Below are 14027 nucleotides of genomic sequence, written 5' to 3'. Positions count from 1 at the left end.
TCATCAAACTTAAATTATGTTATTTGTATGTCTATGGGGATATATTCTGTGTAAGTCTTTAGTGCTAATGTTTTAGCCGTTGGCTGTAATGTTAGCTAGTTCATGGCTATAGGAGTCTGGGTCAGTTGTAACAGCAACAGTCTGGGTTAGTTGTAACAATAATGCAGATGTTACAACTTACCACAATATTACTTTAACTTATATTAAACAAGTTGGGGCAACGACATCAGCAGAGAGAGGTTCACTGGTCGCATTTGTATATGCGGTTAATGCCATTGGCAACACAATTCCTCCACTGTTTGTGTTCCCACACATACACATTCTCACACTGTGTCAGAGATGGACCAGTAGGAAGTATTGGTAGTGGAAATAAATCAGGATGGGTGCAAGAAACAGATTTCCTCATCTTTCTGAAGCACTTTGCAAACCACACCAAGGTAAGCCATGATAAAAAGTAATGGAATTGCGATGCTGGTGAACAACTACATTTTTTCAGCTTCATTGTTATGTTCAAAATTGGTGAAAGAGTTGTAGGTTATAATGCCCACTGAGCCAATGAGGCCAAACGCAAGGAAGACCAACCAAAATTAATGAAATATTCAGTTGCAGAAAATTCCATAATTTGTCTTTTTTGGGGGGTTGGTATATGTTCAAAAGTTAGATTTCTGCATTCTGTCACACACACACATAACTACATAAATGGCTCTAAGTGCATTCATGTGTTGAATAAACAAAGATTACATGTTAATGTTTTGTTAGTACCCTTATTTCATTGTGTTACATTTCACCCCAGGATATGTTACAACTAACCCAGACTATGGGGTTAATTGTAACATTTCACTCTTTGTGTTTGAGACCATACCATGCAATGGGTAATTGTGCTGCAGAGAAAATAGCTGCACTATTTAATAGCAGAGACATGTAAATACTTTGCATTACATTTTGAATCCACTACCTTAAAAGAGCTCCAATTTACAGACAGAAATGTCAAAAATGTGACATCTATCCCCGGTCTCCCCTACTACTGTAATACTAGATATATTTATAAATTTCTTTCTTTCTTTTTAAACCAAATTAATAAACACAATATTTAAAGGTTATTTCTCGATATTTTTTTTAATTTTATTTTAGCTAGTTTTTAAAGTTCACAAAATTGTTTCAGTTAGTTTTCTTTTTTTTAAAGGTCAATTTTTTTAATTAGCCAGCTGACACTTGTTTTCCAGGTCTAGGTTTATTTTTTTGTTTAGTTTTAGTTAACTCTGATAACCTTGCTTACAAGCAGGGGTGTGTCTAGAAGGTGGGGGGGATTGTAGATCACTTAGCGGTTTACACATTCGTCTAACAAGTGAAATACTTCCAGTTCAATAACAAGAATACGCATAATTCACTTTGGAGTTGCTATAGGAAGAGGATGCAGCGGGAAATACAGCTAGATCAAACATGCAGAGCAATCCGTTGTGGCGCCACTTGGGAAAAAGGGAGTAGCTGAAAGCAGCTTTTATTATTAATCGAGCTACTGAGAATTAGATAAGCAATTAAAAGTAGGAGCACCCCTGACATTAAAGAGATATACATATAAACAAGTCAATAATTATGATACAATAACATCATGCTTGGTTATATGATTCTGAAAAGTTTCATCCCACATGATGTGTACATTTACTGTAGATGCTTTAAATATATTTTAAATATACAACCTGTCAGCAGTTAAGCTGCTTAAGTAGAAAAGGTATAAATGCCTTTTCTACTTTCCCAAAATAAGTGTCTCGAAATTCTTGTCCAACACCACTTTTTACCCAAAAAAATCTGTGATAGGACACATGATATGCACATGAGCCTGAAATTGTATTTCAGAACACAGGGGAACACAATGCACATCTGCCTCTGCACTTCGTGGTCCCCCGTGACCACGCCCCCTTTTTAAAAAAAAATCTGGAAATGCCTCTAATATCTACATAGACAAAAGGGATGTTTTTTTATATCATTTAATCATGATGCAATGCAATGTTTTCTTAAAGTTTGATAGAAGGTAAAGAAACTTTACTTAAAAGGTATTCAGTTTCATTTTAGAGTAACTCAGAATCTGCCAGTCTGAGATCAGCATATCTACAATATACTGTGGGTAAAAGTTTATGAATAAGCAATAATATTTTTAGAATGTATTCTCTGGCAGACAAAATGAACCTGTGCAGTAATCTGAGAACTGCTTGGCTGGATTACATTCAGCTCTTTTAGTCTTTAAGACTCTAGCAGCTGCGTTCTGGATAAGTTGAAGCTTTTTTTATCACTGTCTTAGAAAGACTGGACAAAAGTCCATTACAGAGGTCTAATCTGCTAGAGATGGCCCTGAACTAGTTTCTCCAGATGGCATGTCAGTACAACTCAGCTGAATCTTATCTATCTCACAACTCAAACAAATCAAATCAATTCACTGATTTTCTAAATCTAAGATGTGCAAACACAAAAGCAGCAGACATAATTCTATTATTTAGTCTGAAAGCAGAATTGATTACAGTCTTGTGGTATTAAACTAGCTTAGTGTACCACTAGTGTAAACTGACCACTGAGTTCAATTTGTTCTTTTGTAAAAAAAAAAAAAAACCAAGAATGAAATTTAGTTTCATAATTGGTTTTAAAAAAAAGCAACTTCAGAGCTCAAAAGTGAAAATGCAGAAAATTATGAGGTGCACGTGAAGGCAACACTACCCCCATGCAGCTGTGAAGTTTGCCATCAGAGTGTGGTAGCATCAGCTGTCATGAAGTTACAATGAATTGCCTTTTAATTTGAAAAAGTCATCAAGGAAATAACTGCTACTGCTCTGCTTACACTAGGATATAAAACTGGCATGCAGGATGTCAGTGGCAGGAATTTCAGATGTGTCAAATGCACAAAAAAAGCACAACTTGGATGCGAGTTTGTAAACTTGTCTTTATTTTCTCATGTTTTTGTTTTGCTTTTTACACCGTAGGGCATTTTGTTTCCATCATATATATAATTTTTCCTTGGCAAATCCTTCAAGGCATTTTTTGATAGATAAAATATTCTTTGTGCTCTCCGTCAAGGTCTGATGGCAGCCTTCAGCTTCGGAAAGAGTTGGAGAGCGTTTTGTGTCGTCACCTCCATCACCTTCTCCAGCGACACCCCTTTGATCTTACTGATGTACTCGGCAGAGACACAAATGTTTTTTGGCTCATTTCTCACCTGCAGTCAGGACAAGGGACAATTGTTGTATCGATTCTTATAGTTATCATATTATCAACTATATTAATTAAAACAAACTAGTTGTAATTAAGGGGAAATTTCATGAAATTTCCCCTTGTGGGACTAATAAAGGTATCGTATCTATCTTATCTAGAAACTAGAACATTTATTATACAATTTTCTTTGTAATACATAAAGAAAATATTAAATTACTCCTCCCAAACAAAGATAATATAAGACATTTTTAAATACTCAACCTGTTTTTCTGGGCCGAGAGCTGGAGAATCAGTTTCTAGACAGATGTTCTCTAACGGCAGCTGTTTCACAAGTTTCTGCTTCTTAGTGGAAAATACACACACAGATCACCATAAATCATTAATGCTCAATGTGATAAAGTCAACCAATGAAAACAAAGTCAACATGCCAGTGCTGTGTGGGGAGTGTAAATACTCACATACAACTGTTACCTGTGTCAATTAAATAAACTAGTTTGGTCTGTTTACACACGAATGACAGATAAGCTGACTGCATGCTCGGCTGTACCTGCTCACTCCTTATTATGGATGGAGGGATAGAAAAGAAATAGCCGGCCTTCACTCCCTCCATAGCAACAGACGGTTTCCCATCAAAAGCATGAAGAAGGACTTTTCTGACACCTAGTGGCAATACAGAGGAACTGCAGTTTATTTCTCATACACTCAAGAAAACTGTTCACTCACATGCAAACAGACAGAATAAACTTAGGTGTTCACCTTGCTCCTTCAGGAGCTGAATGGTGGGTCTTCCTGCAGACCTTGAATGAACATTTCTAAAGCCAAAAAAAAAAGAAAACAAATAAACAAACACAATGTATTATAGAAGGATTCTGTAATATACTGTGTCGGTCATTGTCTCATAAACCTTAGATTTTGATCGCTTTAATTTCTGCAAATGTAAATGTTTGTTTTCTTATGGAGTTCTTCTCTGTCTTATTTAGGTTTTTACACTTTAATTGTAGTTTACACATTTGCCGAATGTATGGATCGTCCCTGGTTTGATACCAAGAGGTGACACAGATCCCTTTAGGGTTGTGTTGCGAAGGGAATCTGGCATTAATATCTACCAAATCAAATATGCAAAGCTATCTACTGTGCAGACCCCTTCTGAATAAGGGAGTGGCTGAAAGACTCTTCTTCTATTAAAAACAAAACAAAAAAAAACCCCAACCCAAAAACAATACACATTAATATTTGTACTGTATATATTGCTACACCTCCCAGGAAAGCTCTTAATTAGTCTTTGCTTAAAAAAATGCTAATAAATGTACCACATGAATTTCAGAGAATAGCCTTAATAATAAATATCTCAAGACTCACAGCGGGAGGTCCAGCTCCTTGGCTATCTGTGCTTGACGAATCAGGACCAGCCTTTGATTCTCCTTATCGGTGTCGCTTCTGACATATCGGGGTGTAAAATCCAAACCAACCTACAACGGCAAACAAGCTGTAATATCATTGTAGTTAATAAAGAAAACCAACGAAGGTGAATCAAAGATGCTCAATCTTTACCTCCCCAATAGCAACAAGTTGGTCTTTGTATTTCTCTATGATAGGCAAAGCAGCATCCAGATCCTGCAAAACACACAGAACACACTCCTGAATCTAACTGCATAAACCAGAAATAACTCATCCAATTTTTTAAATTTACAAGCAGTCAAAATTACAATGTTTTTACTGTTTCCTGAGAAAACTACAGCTGTGGTGGAGGAAGAGAAACACAGGAAAATTAACTGTCAGAGGGCCCGGTGGTGCCAGTGTCTGGCAGCCTTGCCTCTGTCAGTGCGCCCCAGGGTGGCTGTGGCTACAATGTAGCTTGCCATCACCAGTGTGTGTGAATGGGTGGATTAGGGACTAGTAAAGCGCTATACAAATACAGGCTATTTACCATTTTACTGCAAAATTGCAGAAAGAATGAATCATCCACACTATTTCAGGAAAGAAGCGCTGCTGTTTTTTTCCACCACTGAGTACCACAATTGATTTTTTTAAGATCAGACTGAAACACTAATAATGAGACACACTGGTGACCTGTCAGAGTGTACCCCATCCACCCCTTTCACCCTAAAATAGCTGGAATACAGTCCAGCACATCGTGACCCTCAATTTGATAAGCAGATGAAGATGGGTGGCTAGATGGATGTTATATTTTCATAAAGCCACAATACAACAATACTTGTTTACGCTCTACATGGCTGTTCGGATCAGCTGGCTGTTGGGTTTGTGGCCTTCTGGTGAATAAAGAAATATGAGCCATCTTTCTCATCCCCCATTAGTACTCTTGCTGCAGTGTTTTGTATCAAATGAAGGCTTTTCAGGGAAGTTCAAGAACAGCCTGATAATAACTTACAATAGTTCACCCTTGCAGTAATAAAGTCATGAACTATTTTTTCAGCATCACTCTGAGACAGGATGTTCCTACTTTTAGACACTACACAGATAAAAGGAAACAATCTTACATATTTGTAAGGCACTTCAAGATTCCTCGTAGTGCTACTGGAGGCCAAAGTAATTCTATCCATACTAGGAATTTGGTTAGACCCCATGTTTCTCTGATTTTTACAGCTGAATATAATAACCTCAGTTTTATCTGAATTTAGAAGCAGGATATTAGAGCTCATTCAGGCCTTTATGTCTTGAAATCATTCCTGTAGTTTAACTAATTAATTTTTGTCATCTGGCTTCATAGATAAATATAGCAGGGTATCAGCTACAAAATAATGAAAATGCATGCAGCGTTTTTTAATATAACTGCCTAAGCGAAGCATTTACAATGTAAAAAGTATTGGTCCCAGCACAGAACTCTGTGGAACTCCATGACTAACGTTTGCGTGTAAAGACTCCCTGTTTACATGAACAAACAGATACAATTCAAACTTGGGCAGTGTATTTCCTTTAATGGCCACAGCTGTATTCTTATCTCTGAAGTAAAATGTTTCGATCAGTGGTACTGAATGCTGCACTGAGTACCAGGACAAGCACAAGGACTGGGTCCACTCTCAGAGGCCATGAGAAGGTCATTCGTAACCTTCACTGGTGTCGTTTCTATGATATGATGCACTATAAATTCTCAAATCCAAGGAGATTTCTGTTTTCCGGAGGTAGTTGTGACACCACTAGCTTATGTTAACAGCATGGGTGGAAAAAGATTTTAAACTGCAGCAATCCTACCTGAAGGCAAGCACCCCTCTGCTGCTCGGGGGATACTTCTTGAACAGGGTGAACTCCTAAGCAGGGGAAAATGAAACCTGGAAACCTGGAGAAAATTACAGCAGGAAATTACAAAACCGCGACCTACACAGTACAGATACATCATCATTTAAACAGTGCTGGGTACCTCTGTGACAACTCTATAATCTTCTCAAATTCCCTTGAATGCTCGGCCACAGCTAATAACGCCAACAAGCCAGCCTGGACAAGAGTAAAAACAACCAGAAATTATCTTTAAAACAACAAATATCTGACTGACTTACAGCTTTTACTCACGAGGATCTCACCTTTTTTGAATTTTCGATCACCTCTTCTACATCCTGGCCAAAAAAACGTGGAAAGGTTAAATTAAGGTTGCTAAAGATAAAAAATTAATTTTCAGTCCGTAAACAAGCGTTAATACCTTGTCAAAATCCCCCGCAGAGATGTGACAGTGGCAGTCAACGTAGCCGTGCATGTGGACGTTGTTTAGCCCTCAAAATCAAAACAAACCCGCTTCCTCCAATAAAATCCGACTGCGCATGTGCACGTGTGGGCTCGTCAGTGCGCGAGATCGATGACACTGCGCAGCTCGAGAGGGCGGTGCTCTCTTAGAAATTATTGGTTGAACTATGGCGGGAAGTAAACGGAAAGAAATCAAACGTACCTGGTTCTTCAGGTTAAACCAGCCGTTTTCACTTCCTTGTTTGTTTTTCTCCTGCCAGTGTCAGTTCCGCAACTTTACTCACAGTCATATGACGTCTAAAGAGTGAAGTCGGATCTGTGTGCGACACTGAAATGGGAGCTTTAGCAGTCTTTCCTTTGCTTTTATTGATCCTGCAGATCGGGGCCAATAATGCCAAATACGAACCCAACTGGAAGTCCATCGACTCCAGACCGCTGCCAGAATGGTATGACCAGGCAAAGTTCGGCATCTTCATACACTGGGGTGTCTTTTCTGTCCCGAGCTTTGGCAGCGAATGGTTCTGGTGAGTTCTTCTTTTGACATTACCAGATCATTTAAACTTTTGCAGACAATCAGTGAGGGCAAGAGGGTCTGTGAAATCTAGGGAACAACTCATTCATTGGAAATTCCGACTTCGGACTTATCCAGGAACCCACCATCTATCCTGTCGGAGATCCCATATGTTTTACATCATGGCAACAGTGGCAGTACAGCTTAAAAGTTTTACAGTTTTACAAGTTTTTACAGTGATGACACATTTTACATTTTATTTGTTACACAGGTGGTACTGGCAAAACCAAAAGCAAAAGCCATATGTGGACTTCATGCAGAGGAATTATCCTCCAGACTTCAAGTATCAGGACTTTGCACCGCTGTTCACTGCTGAGTTCTTTGATGCCAAAGAATGGACCGACATCTTCGCCTCATCGGGAGCAAAGTACATCGTTCTGACCACAAAACACCATGAAGGTACACCACATTTTTGTGCATCGCTGTGTTTATATATGCCAGCTACAGTGTTCTTTTTTTTTTTTCTGAAGAAGTAGTCTGATGTCAGTATTGGTGTCAGCGATGTATGACTGTCCTTCAACCACACAAGAGATGTTCTGTTTTGTTGGTGTATTTCTCAGGTTTCACACTCTGGGGCTCAAAGAACTCCTGGAACTGGAATGCGGTGGATATTGGACCAAAGAGAGACCTGGTGGATGAAGTGGTGACAGCTCTTCGCAATAACGGGGACATTCGTGTAGGGTTGTATCACTCCCTCTTCGAATGGTTTAACCCACTCTTTGAGCTGGACGCTGCCAATGTCTTCACTACAAACTACTTTCCTACCAGTAAAACTCTGCCTGAGCTTTACGAGCTTGTTGTCAAGTACAAACCAGAGGTGCTGTGGTCTGATGGAGATGGAGACGCGCCTGACAAGTACTGGAACAGCACTGGTTTCTTAGCTTGGCTCTATAATGACAGGTAAACTTGCAAAATGTGCATTATTTTTAGCTTTTTTCCCATCATGGATATAAAAACTGAGCTGACTGAAATCTTCTCAACAGTCCAGTACGTGACACGGTGGTGACGAATGATCGGTGGGGCTATGGCTCCATCTGCACACACGGTGGATATTACACCTGTTCTGATCGCTACCAGCCAGGACACCTGCTCAAGCACAAATGGGAAAACTGCATGACCATTGACAAAAAGTCCTGGGGTTACAGACGTAACGCTCCTCTCAGCGATTACCTCACCGTCGATCAGCTTGTGTCGGTGAGAGCTGAAAATCGTATTCACCTCTAAACTAAAACAGATTCACTGTGATTAAATGAGTCATTGAGAAATTTACCTAATGCTTCTTTACTCTTTTCAACACATTTCCTACGACTCTGCAATTTTAAATTGTATCTTTAGGCATTTTGTTACTAGCAGCCATCACTTACAAAAAACATACCATGACTACACTTAAAAATGTAAACCCACGAGAGTTAAATCAACAAGTTAAAAAGATGCAAAAATGCAAGACTTGTCTGTGTAATTTACAAAAAGATAAAATAATTAAAACAGTAAAATCAATAAAAAAAATCAACAAGAAGAATGACAAAATATCATCACATGAGTGAGTGTCATTAAAGAGGAAAGAAAATGGGATAGAGATAAATATATGGGAGTTCAACCTGAGTCAGCGGCACTAGAGAATTAAGTTAGAAACTATAGCCTGAGGGTCGCTCTGCAAGCCAAGGTGAGCCAGCTGAGCAGTGATGCCATTCTGTGGTTAAAATGTTAGGAGTCCCCCCTTGTTTTACTTTAAAACACGCCTCCAGACCCAGACAAGGGAGCAGTCACGTTAGATTGAAGTTCGTTTGGCTCGAGGGTCAAACGCTGATCTGGAGCCCTTCTTGTGGCTTTGTTTGTTCATGTTTATGTGTCAAAAATCGCTTGTAATAATTTCCAGTCATGTCCACTTTAATGTGTGTCCGTGTGTGTGTGTGTTTCAGACACTGGTGGAGACTGTGTCCTGTGGAGGAAACCTGCTGATGAATATCGGCCCCACACACGATGGAAGAATCGCTCCGATCTTTGAGGAGCGTCTGAGGCAGATTGGTCAGTGGCTGAAGGTCAATGGGGAGGCCATCTATAACACGACAGCATGGCGAGCTCAGAATGACAGCCTCACTCCAGATCTGTGGTGGGTCCACAACTTTTTTTTTTTTTATAAGGCTACATTGATATTTATCTATAGAAAGTTATAGAAAAAAAATATATAGATTGATAAAATCAGAGGTAATTAATGGGTCTGATCTTCAACAGGTACACGTTCAGACCCCAGGAAAAAAACATATTTTCCATCTTACTCAAGTGGCCAAATAATGGATCAGTGATTCTGAATGAGCCAGTGGTTACTGGGCAAACTCAGGTAAGACTGACTCAATACCTAATAATGTTGCGATGCCAGCTTCTTATATTTAAACTGATATTAGTGTACATGGCAATAAAATGCAGAACCTTGTGTGAGATCTGAACTTTATTCATAACTTCCTTTTGTTTAACAAAAAAGGTGGTGCTTCTTGGTTATGGCCCTCTGAAGTGGGAGCCTGTAAAGCCCAGTGGGCTGCAGGTTTACCTGCCCCAGCTCTCCTTTAGCCAGATGCCATGCCAGTGGGCCTGGACACTGAAGCTGACTGGTGCCACTTAAAGGAAAATCACATCACTTGAAGAGGAACTGATGGAGCAGAAAGGAAGGATTATACAGTGGCTTGCAAAAGTATTCGGCCCCCTTGAACTTTTCCACATTTTGTCACATTACAGCCACAAACGTGAATCAATTTTATTGGAATTCCACGTGAAAGATTAATACAAAGTGGTGTACACGTGAGAAGTGGAACGAAAATCATACATGATTCCAAACATTTTTTATAAATAAATAACTGCAAAGTGGGGTGTGCGTAATTATTCAGCCCCCTGAGTCAATACTTTGTAGAACCACTTTTTGCTGCAATTCCAGCTGCCAGTCTTTTAGGGTATGTCTCTACCAGCTTTGCACATCTAGAGACTGAAATCCTTGCCCATTCTTATTTGCAAACAGCTCCAGCTCGGTCAGATTAGATGGACAGCGTTTGTGAACAGCAGTTTTCAGAGCTTGCCACAGATTGTCTCGAAACACCCCTTGCTCTGAAATGTGCAATCATCTTTGTAATACTGGGGCTATGCCCTGCAGCTCTAGTGTAACATCCCTCTTCATGTAATTGCTGACCGACTGTTGCTGCGGGGTGAGACGATGCCCTGCACTGACATCCTCAGTAGCCCGAGGAAGAGTTCCTCCTCTGTTTATGCCGTACAAATCGCACTAATGCACAAGCATCAGAGTCAACAAATGTGCGGTGTTGACCACAGTTTCCAATTCCATTTAGTAAACTTTTCCCTATCTGTAAATGCCAATATTGCTTTACTCATTGTTCCTAATGAATCCCTTTTCACTTGTAACGCCTTTTTTTTTCTTGCTATCTTGATAGAGTTTCAGCTGGGCCTGCTTGACATTTTTACACAGAACACCGTGGTTTTCCTTTAGTTTCTCACCCAGAAACCCAGGCCACTTTCTGTAATTTTGGGAGCAGTGACATTAAACACTGTGAATTGCACCTTTTCTTTGAGATGTGCTTTGTGGGAAGTTTGATAAGCCTGTTGCACTGATCGGTTTGATTCATTTTTAATAAATGTTTCAATAAAATCAACCTTTATTACACTGACTTGTTCTCATTTGTTGCCTCCCTTTGGCGCCCCCTTGTGTCAACATGGGTAACGCCCTAGCCGCCTGGGACATTTTAAGCAGTCTGACGGTGCAAAACAGATCTATGCACCCCCGCTGTGCACAGATGAACCGGGAAAACAACACATCCTCTTCTGGCTCTGAAAAATGCAGCAGCGGTGAAGTTATTTTCATGTTGCACACTGACCGGTAAGCCTCTGCAGAATTTCTTTCAAAGCTGGTCTTTGCTCTTTTTCTGCACTGAAACCACAGCAGCTGCAGGAGTATTTGTCAACTGAGATAGAGAGTCCGGTGCAGGGCAGATCTCACTGTTGTGTCTGCTCTCTGTTGCACGCCTTTAAGGTGGGAGGTTCCTGTTCTGCAAATGTTCCATGACGTGCTGATGGGGGGTTTGCAAGGGGTTCTTCTCACGTCTGTGCAACCCCCCCACCCCACACACATACCCTAATTTCAGCAGGCTATCCCCAGCCTGGTACGCGCACATCGCAGCTGATCACCTAAACACAACAAACAGAGATGTAAGGATGCAAAACGCGTGCACAGATAGACGCTCAATAATAGTGAAATACACATATTCTGCATTCTGGGAGAACCCGGGCTTTAAACCTTTAAAGTTTGTAGCAAAAATGTTGAGATGTCAAAAAAATTAACTTAGACATTTAAAGGCAGGACTGCAGTGCAGATTATTTTCTCGGTTTGGTCAGTTGGAACAGAACTTACTTGTTTAAAATGATGTATTTGTTCTGTTTGACTGCATATTGTAGAGTTTATTTGCCTATACAGTAGTGTGACAAAGAAAGAGTCCACAGGCCTCAGTTAGCATGTTAAAGGCCATCACAGTTAGAAAAAGCCTCTACTCTCTAAAAAGAACAAAGCAGCACACCTTAGGATTGCAACACTGGATACGAACAAACCACAAGACCTCCTGAACAGTTTTCTTTGGAAATACAAGACCAAAGTGGAGATGTTTGGCTGTAATGCATGCACATGGTGCCATGTTTGGAGAAAATCAAACACAATATATAAGCACAAATGGTGGTGACAGGAGATGATTTGAGCTTGTTTTGCAGCCCAGGTTCTGAGACTGTGTGGTCATTTAGTGGATCTTGAATTCCTCCCAAAGGATTCTGGAGTCCAGTGTGAGGCCACATGTCCTAAAAACTCAACAATGATCCCAGGCAAAGCAGCAATAAAATGATGTAGAGCACTGACTTGAGCATAGTACATTAGGTTTATGTGACTTATTTGTTGTTAGTGGTGTCAGAGACATTAAAAGGACTTTTCTTGTAATACTGAATAATGACACTCAGTTAACTGAAAACAGACGTGTTACTGTACTTTGCCATCTTGACTTTCTCCCACTTGTTTTCCATTTCCGGCAGCAATGAATTTGCATATTACTTTGAAGTAAAGGCAAGACTTCAACAAAGCCAAATCTTTGCCGTTTCTCAAACTATTATTTTTCATGTTCACTGGGACTGCGTGTACATTTTATTATCAATCAGCACAGAAAACTGCGTGATTCGCTGTGCGGTCGACACACTGCCGGCTCATTTCTGCAGTCTTGCTTCTGTAATCTGCAGGCAGTAATTATATATGTAGACAGGAACTGGGAAACTGTTACAGACGTTGGCATGGTTGCCATGGAAACACACAATCATGTTAGATTATTTTCAGGTACTGCTGTGATAATGGCATAAGCATGCCTGCTCGAGAGGCTGACTTGAAGAGACGGACAAAGGAGCGGTCGACGGCCGATGAAAAAAGTGAATCGGTTGAAGTTTTCTGAATGGCTTCTGTGAGAAGGTTTTTAGTTTAATGTTGTTGTGTTTGTTCAACCTGCTGGGTTCAGTCCCCCCCCTTATCTCAGGCTGCCATATGACTGCCACTACAGTGAGCCAAGAGGAAAACCTCATTCCTTCCATTCATAAACCCCCCTCCCTGCCCTTCTAATTTAGGACTAATATAATTAAAGGCCCGCTAGTAGTCAGGTGCATGTGTGGCATTCAATCACATGCAGATTTGTGGCAGATTTGAGCTGGTCAGTAGAGCCACGGCGTAGCTTTAGATGATGGAAATGCCAAGCAGTGTGTGGAACATCCTGAGGGACAGACCATTATATTTATAGAGGCTCACGACTTGACCTTCACTGCACATTGAGTATCAGCCATTTTAGTGCCGCTCCTGTAGATACTGAATACAGCATAATGGATCTCAGCTGCACTGCAGTTAGTTAGCTTCAACTTCATCTTTGGCTTGTTAGAGGCTATATCTAATAATAGCTCTCTGCAATTCCATACTGTGGAGGGACTCTGTCAATACACAGACTCTGCATTCACTGCTTTTCTAGCGCACAGCGAGTTGCTGCTTTTCTGAAGGAAATGCTCTGTGACATTACAGTTTTGCAGAGAAATAAAATGCTTGCCATTTGGATAAGATTTTGAACTGTGAGGTGAAATTCAACAGCGAGTCATTACATAAATTGCTCTGTTGTGTAAGCTTTGCATTAAGGGGAGGACCTCTGTGAAACATGTCTTAGCCACAGCAAGCACAGCTGGTGCAAGCCCAAAGCCAAGGACTCCTATTCATAGAAGCCTCCAGTTGTTCTCACCCAAGAGCAAAGAGTGAAACCGAGGAGGACGAGGAGGAGGAGGTGGGTCAAAGCGGGGTGTAGTATCTGAAGTTCTGTAAATTATATTGTGTCGAAAGGCCAAATTTTTCACACAAATGGCTGAGGCGGGGTGATCATAAATCAGTTCAAAAGCACGGAAAGACCTCGTTTGATGTGCTTGATGGCAAAACCTGCAGCTTCAAATGAATGTTATGACACATTTTATCAGATGGTTCGGCCTCTATGCAAAGGTAATTTCACAGTAA

General features: G+C 40.4%; 2 protein-coding genes across 4 annotated transcripts; one reads left to right on the top strand and one right to left on the bottom strand.

Moving 5' to 3' along the window:
• Positions 1–2895: 2895 nt before the first annotated feature.
• Positions 2896–6976, bottom strand: LOC147306902 (putative deoxyribonuclease TATDN3). 3 transcript variants are annotated; one of them, XM_086275024.1, is made up of 10 exons: positions 6851–6976; positions 6735–6767; positions 6575–6648; positions 6409–6493; positions 4750–4812; positions 4558–4667; positions 3955–4010; positions 3746–3858; positions 3460–3540; positions 2896–3202 (listed from the first exon to the last, which is right to left on the bottom strand). In XM_086275024.1, the coding sequence occupies exons 1-10, from the start codon at positions 6902–6904 to the stop codon at positions 3059–3061; spliced, it is 813 nt and encodes a 270-aa protein (XP_086131150.1). In that variant the 5' UTR covers positions 6905–6976; the 3' UTR covers positions 2896–3058. The 3 variants fall into 3 exon arrangements, 2 of the variants coding, with proteins under 2 accessions (XP_086131150.1, XP_086131151.1); XM_086275025.1 differs by having other exon boundaries at positions 2897–3202; positions 3460–3537; XR_015126408.1 differs by having other exon boundaries at positions 3066–3202; positions 3460–3537; positions 3657–3858.
• Positions 6977–7114: 138 nt separating this feature from the next.
• Positions 7115–11124, top strand: fuca2 (alpha-L-fucosidase 2). Its single transcript, XM_086275023.1, has 7 exons — positions 7115–7415; positions 7674–7861; positions 8023–8362; positions 8446–8656; positions 9382–9572; positions 9695–9800; positions 9942–11124. Exons 1-7 carry the CDS (start codon positions 7225–7227, stop codon positions 10077–10079), a joined length of 1365 nt encoding a protein of 454 aa, XP_086131149.1. The 5' UTR covers positions 7115–7224; the 3' UTR covers positions 10080–11124.
• Positions 11125–14027: the final 2903 nt, after the last annotated feature.

The sequence above is a fragment of the Aulonocara sp. 'chitande type north' Nkhata Bay genome, linkage group LG19, assembly GCF_057382095.1.
Source record: "Aulonocara sp. 'chitande type north' Nkhata Bay isolate Kocher_YH1m ecotype deep benthic linkage group LG19, A_spYH_male_GT1.1, whole genome shotgun sequence".
In the NCBI taxonomy this organism is placed as follows: domain Eukaryota; kingdom Metazoa; phylum Chordata; class Actinopteri; order Cichliformes; family Cichlidae; genus Aulonocara; species Aulonocara sp. 'chitande type north' Nkhata Bay.
Note: the sequence above shows the minus strand (reverse complement) of the source record. Positions and strands in the feature narration are given on the sequence as shown.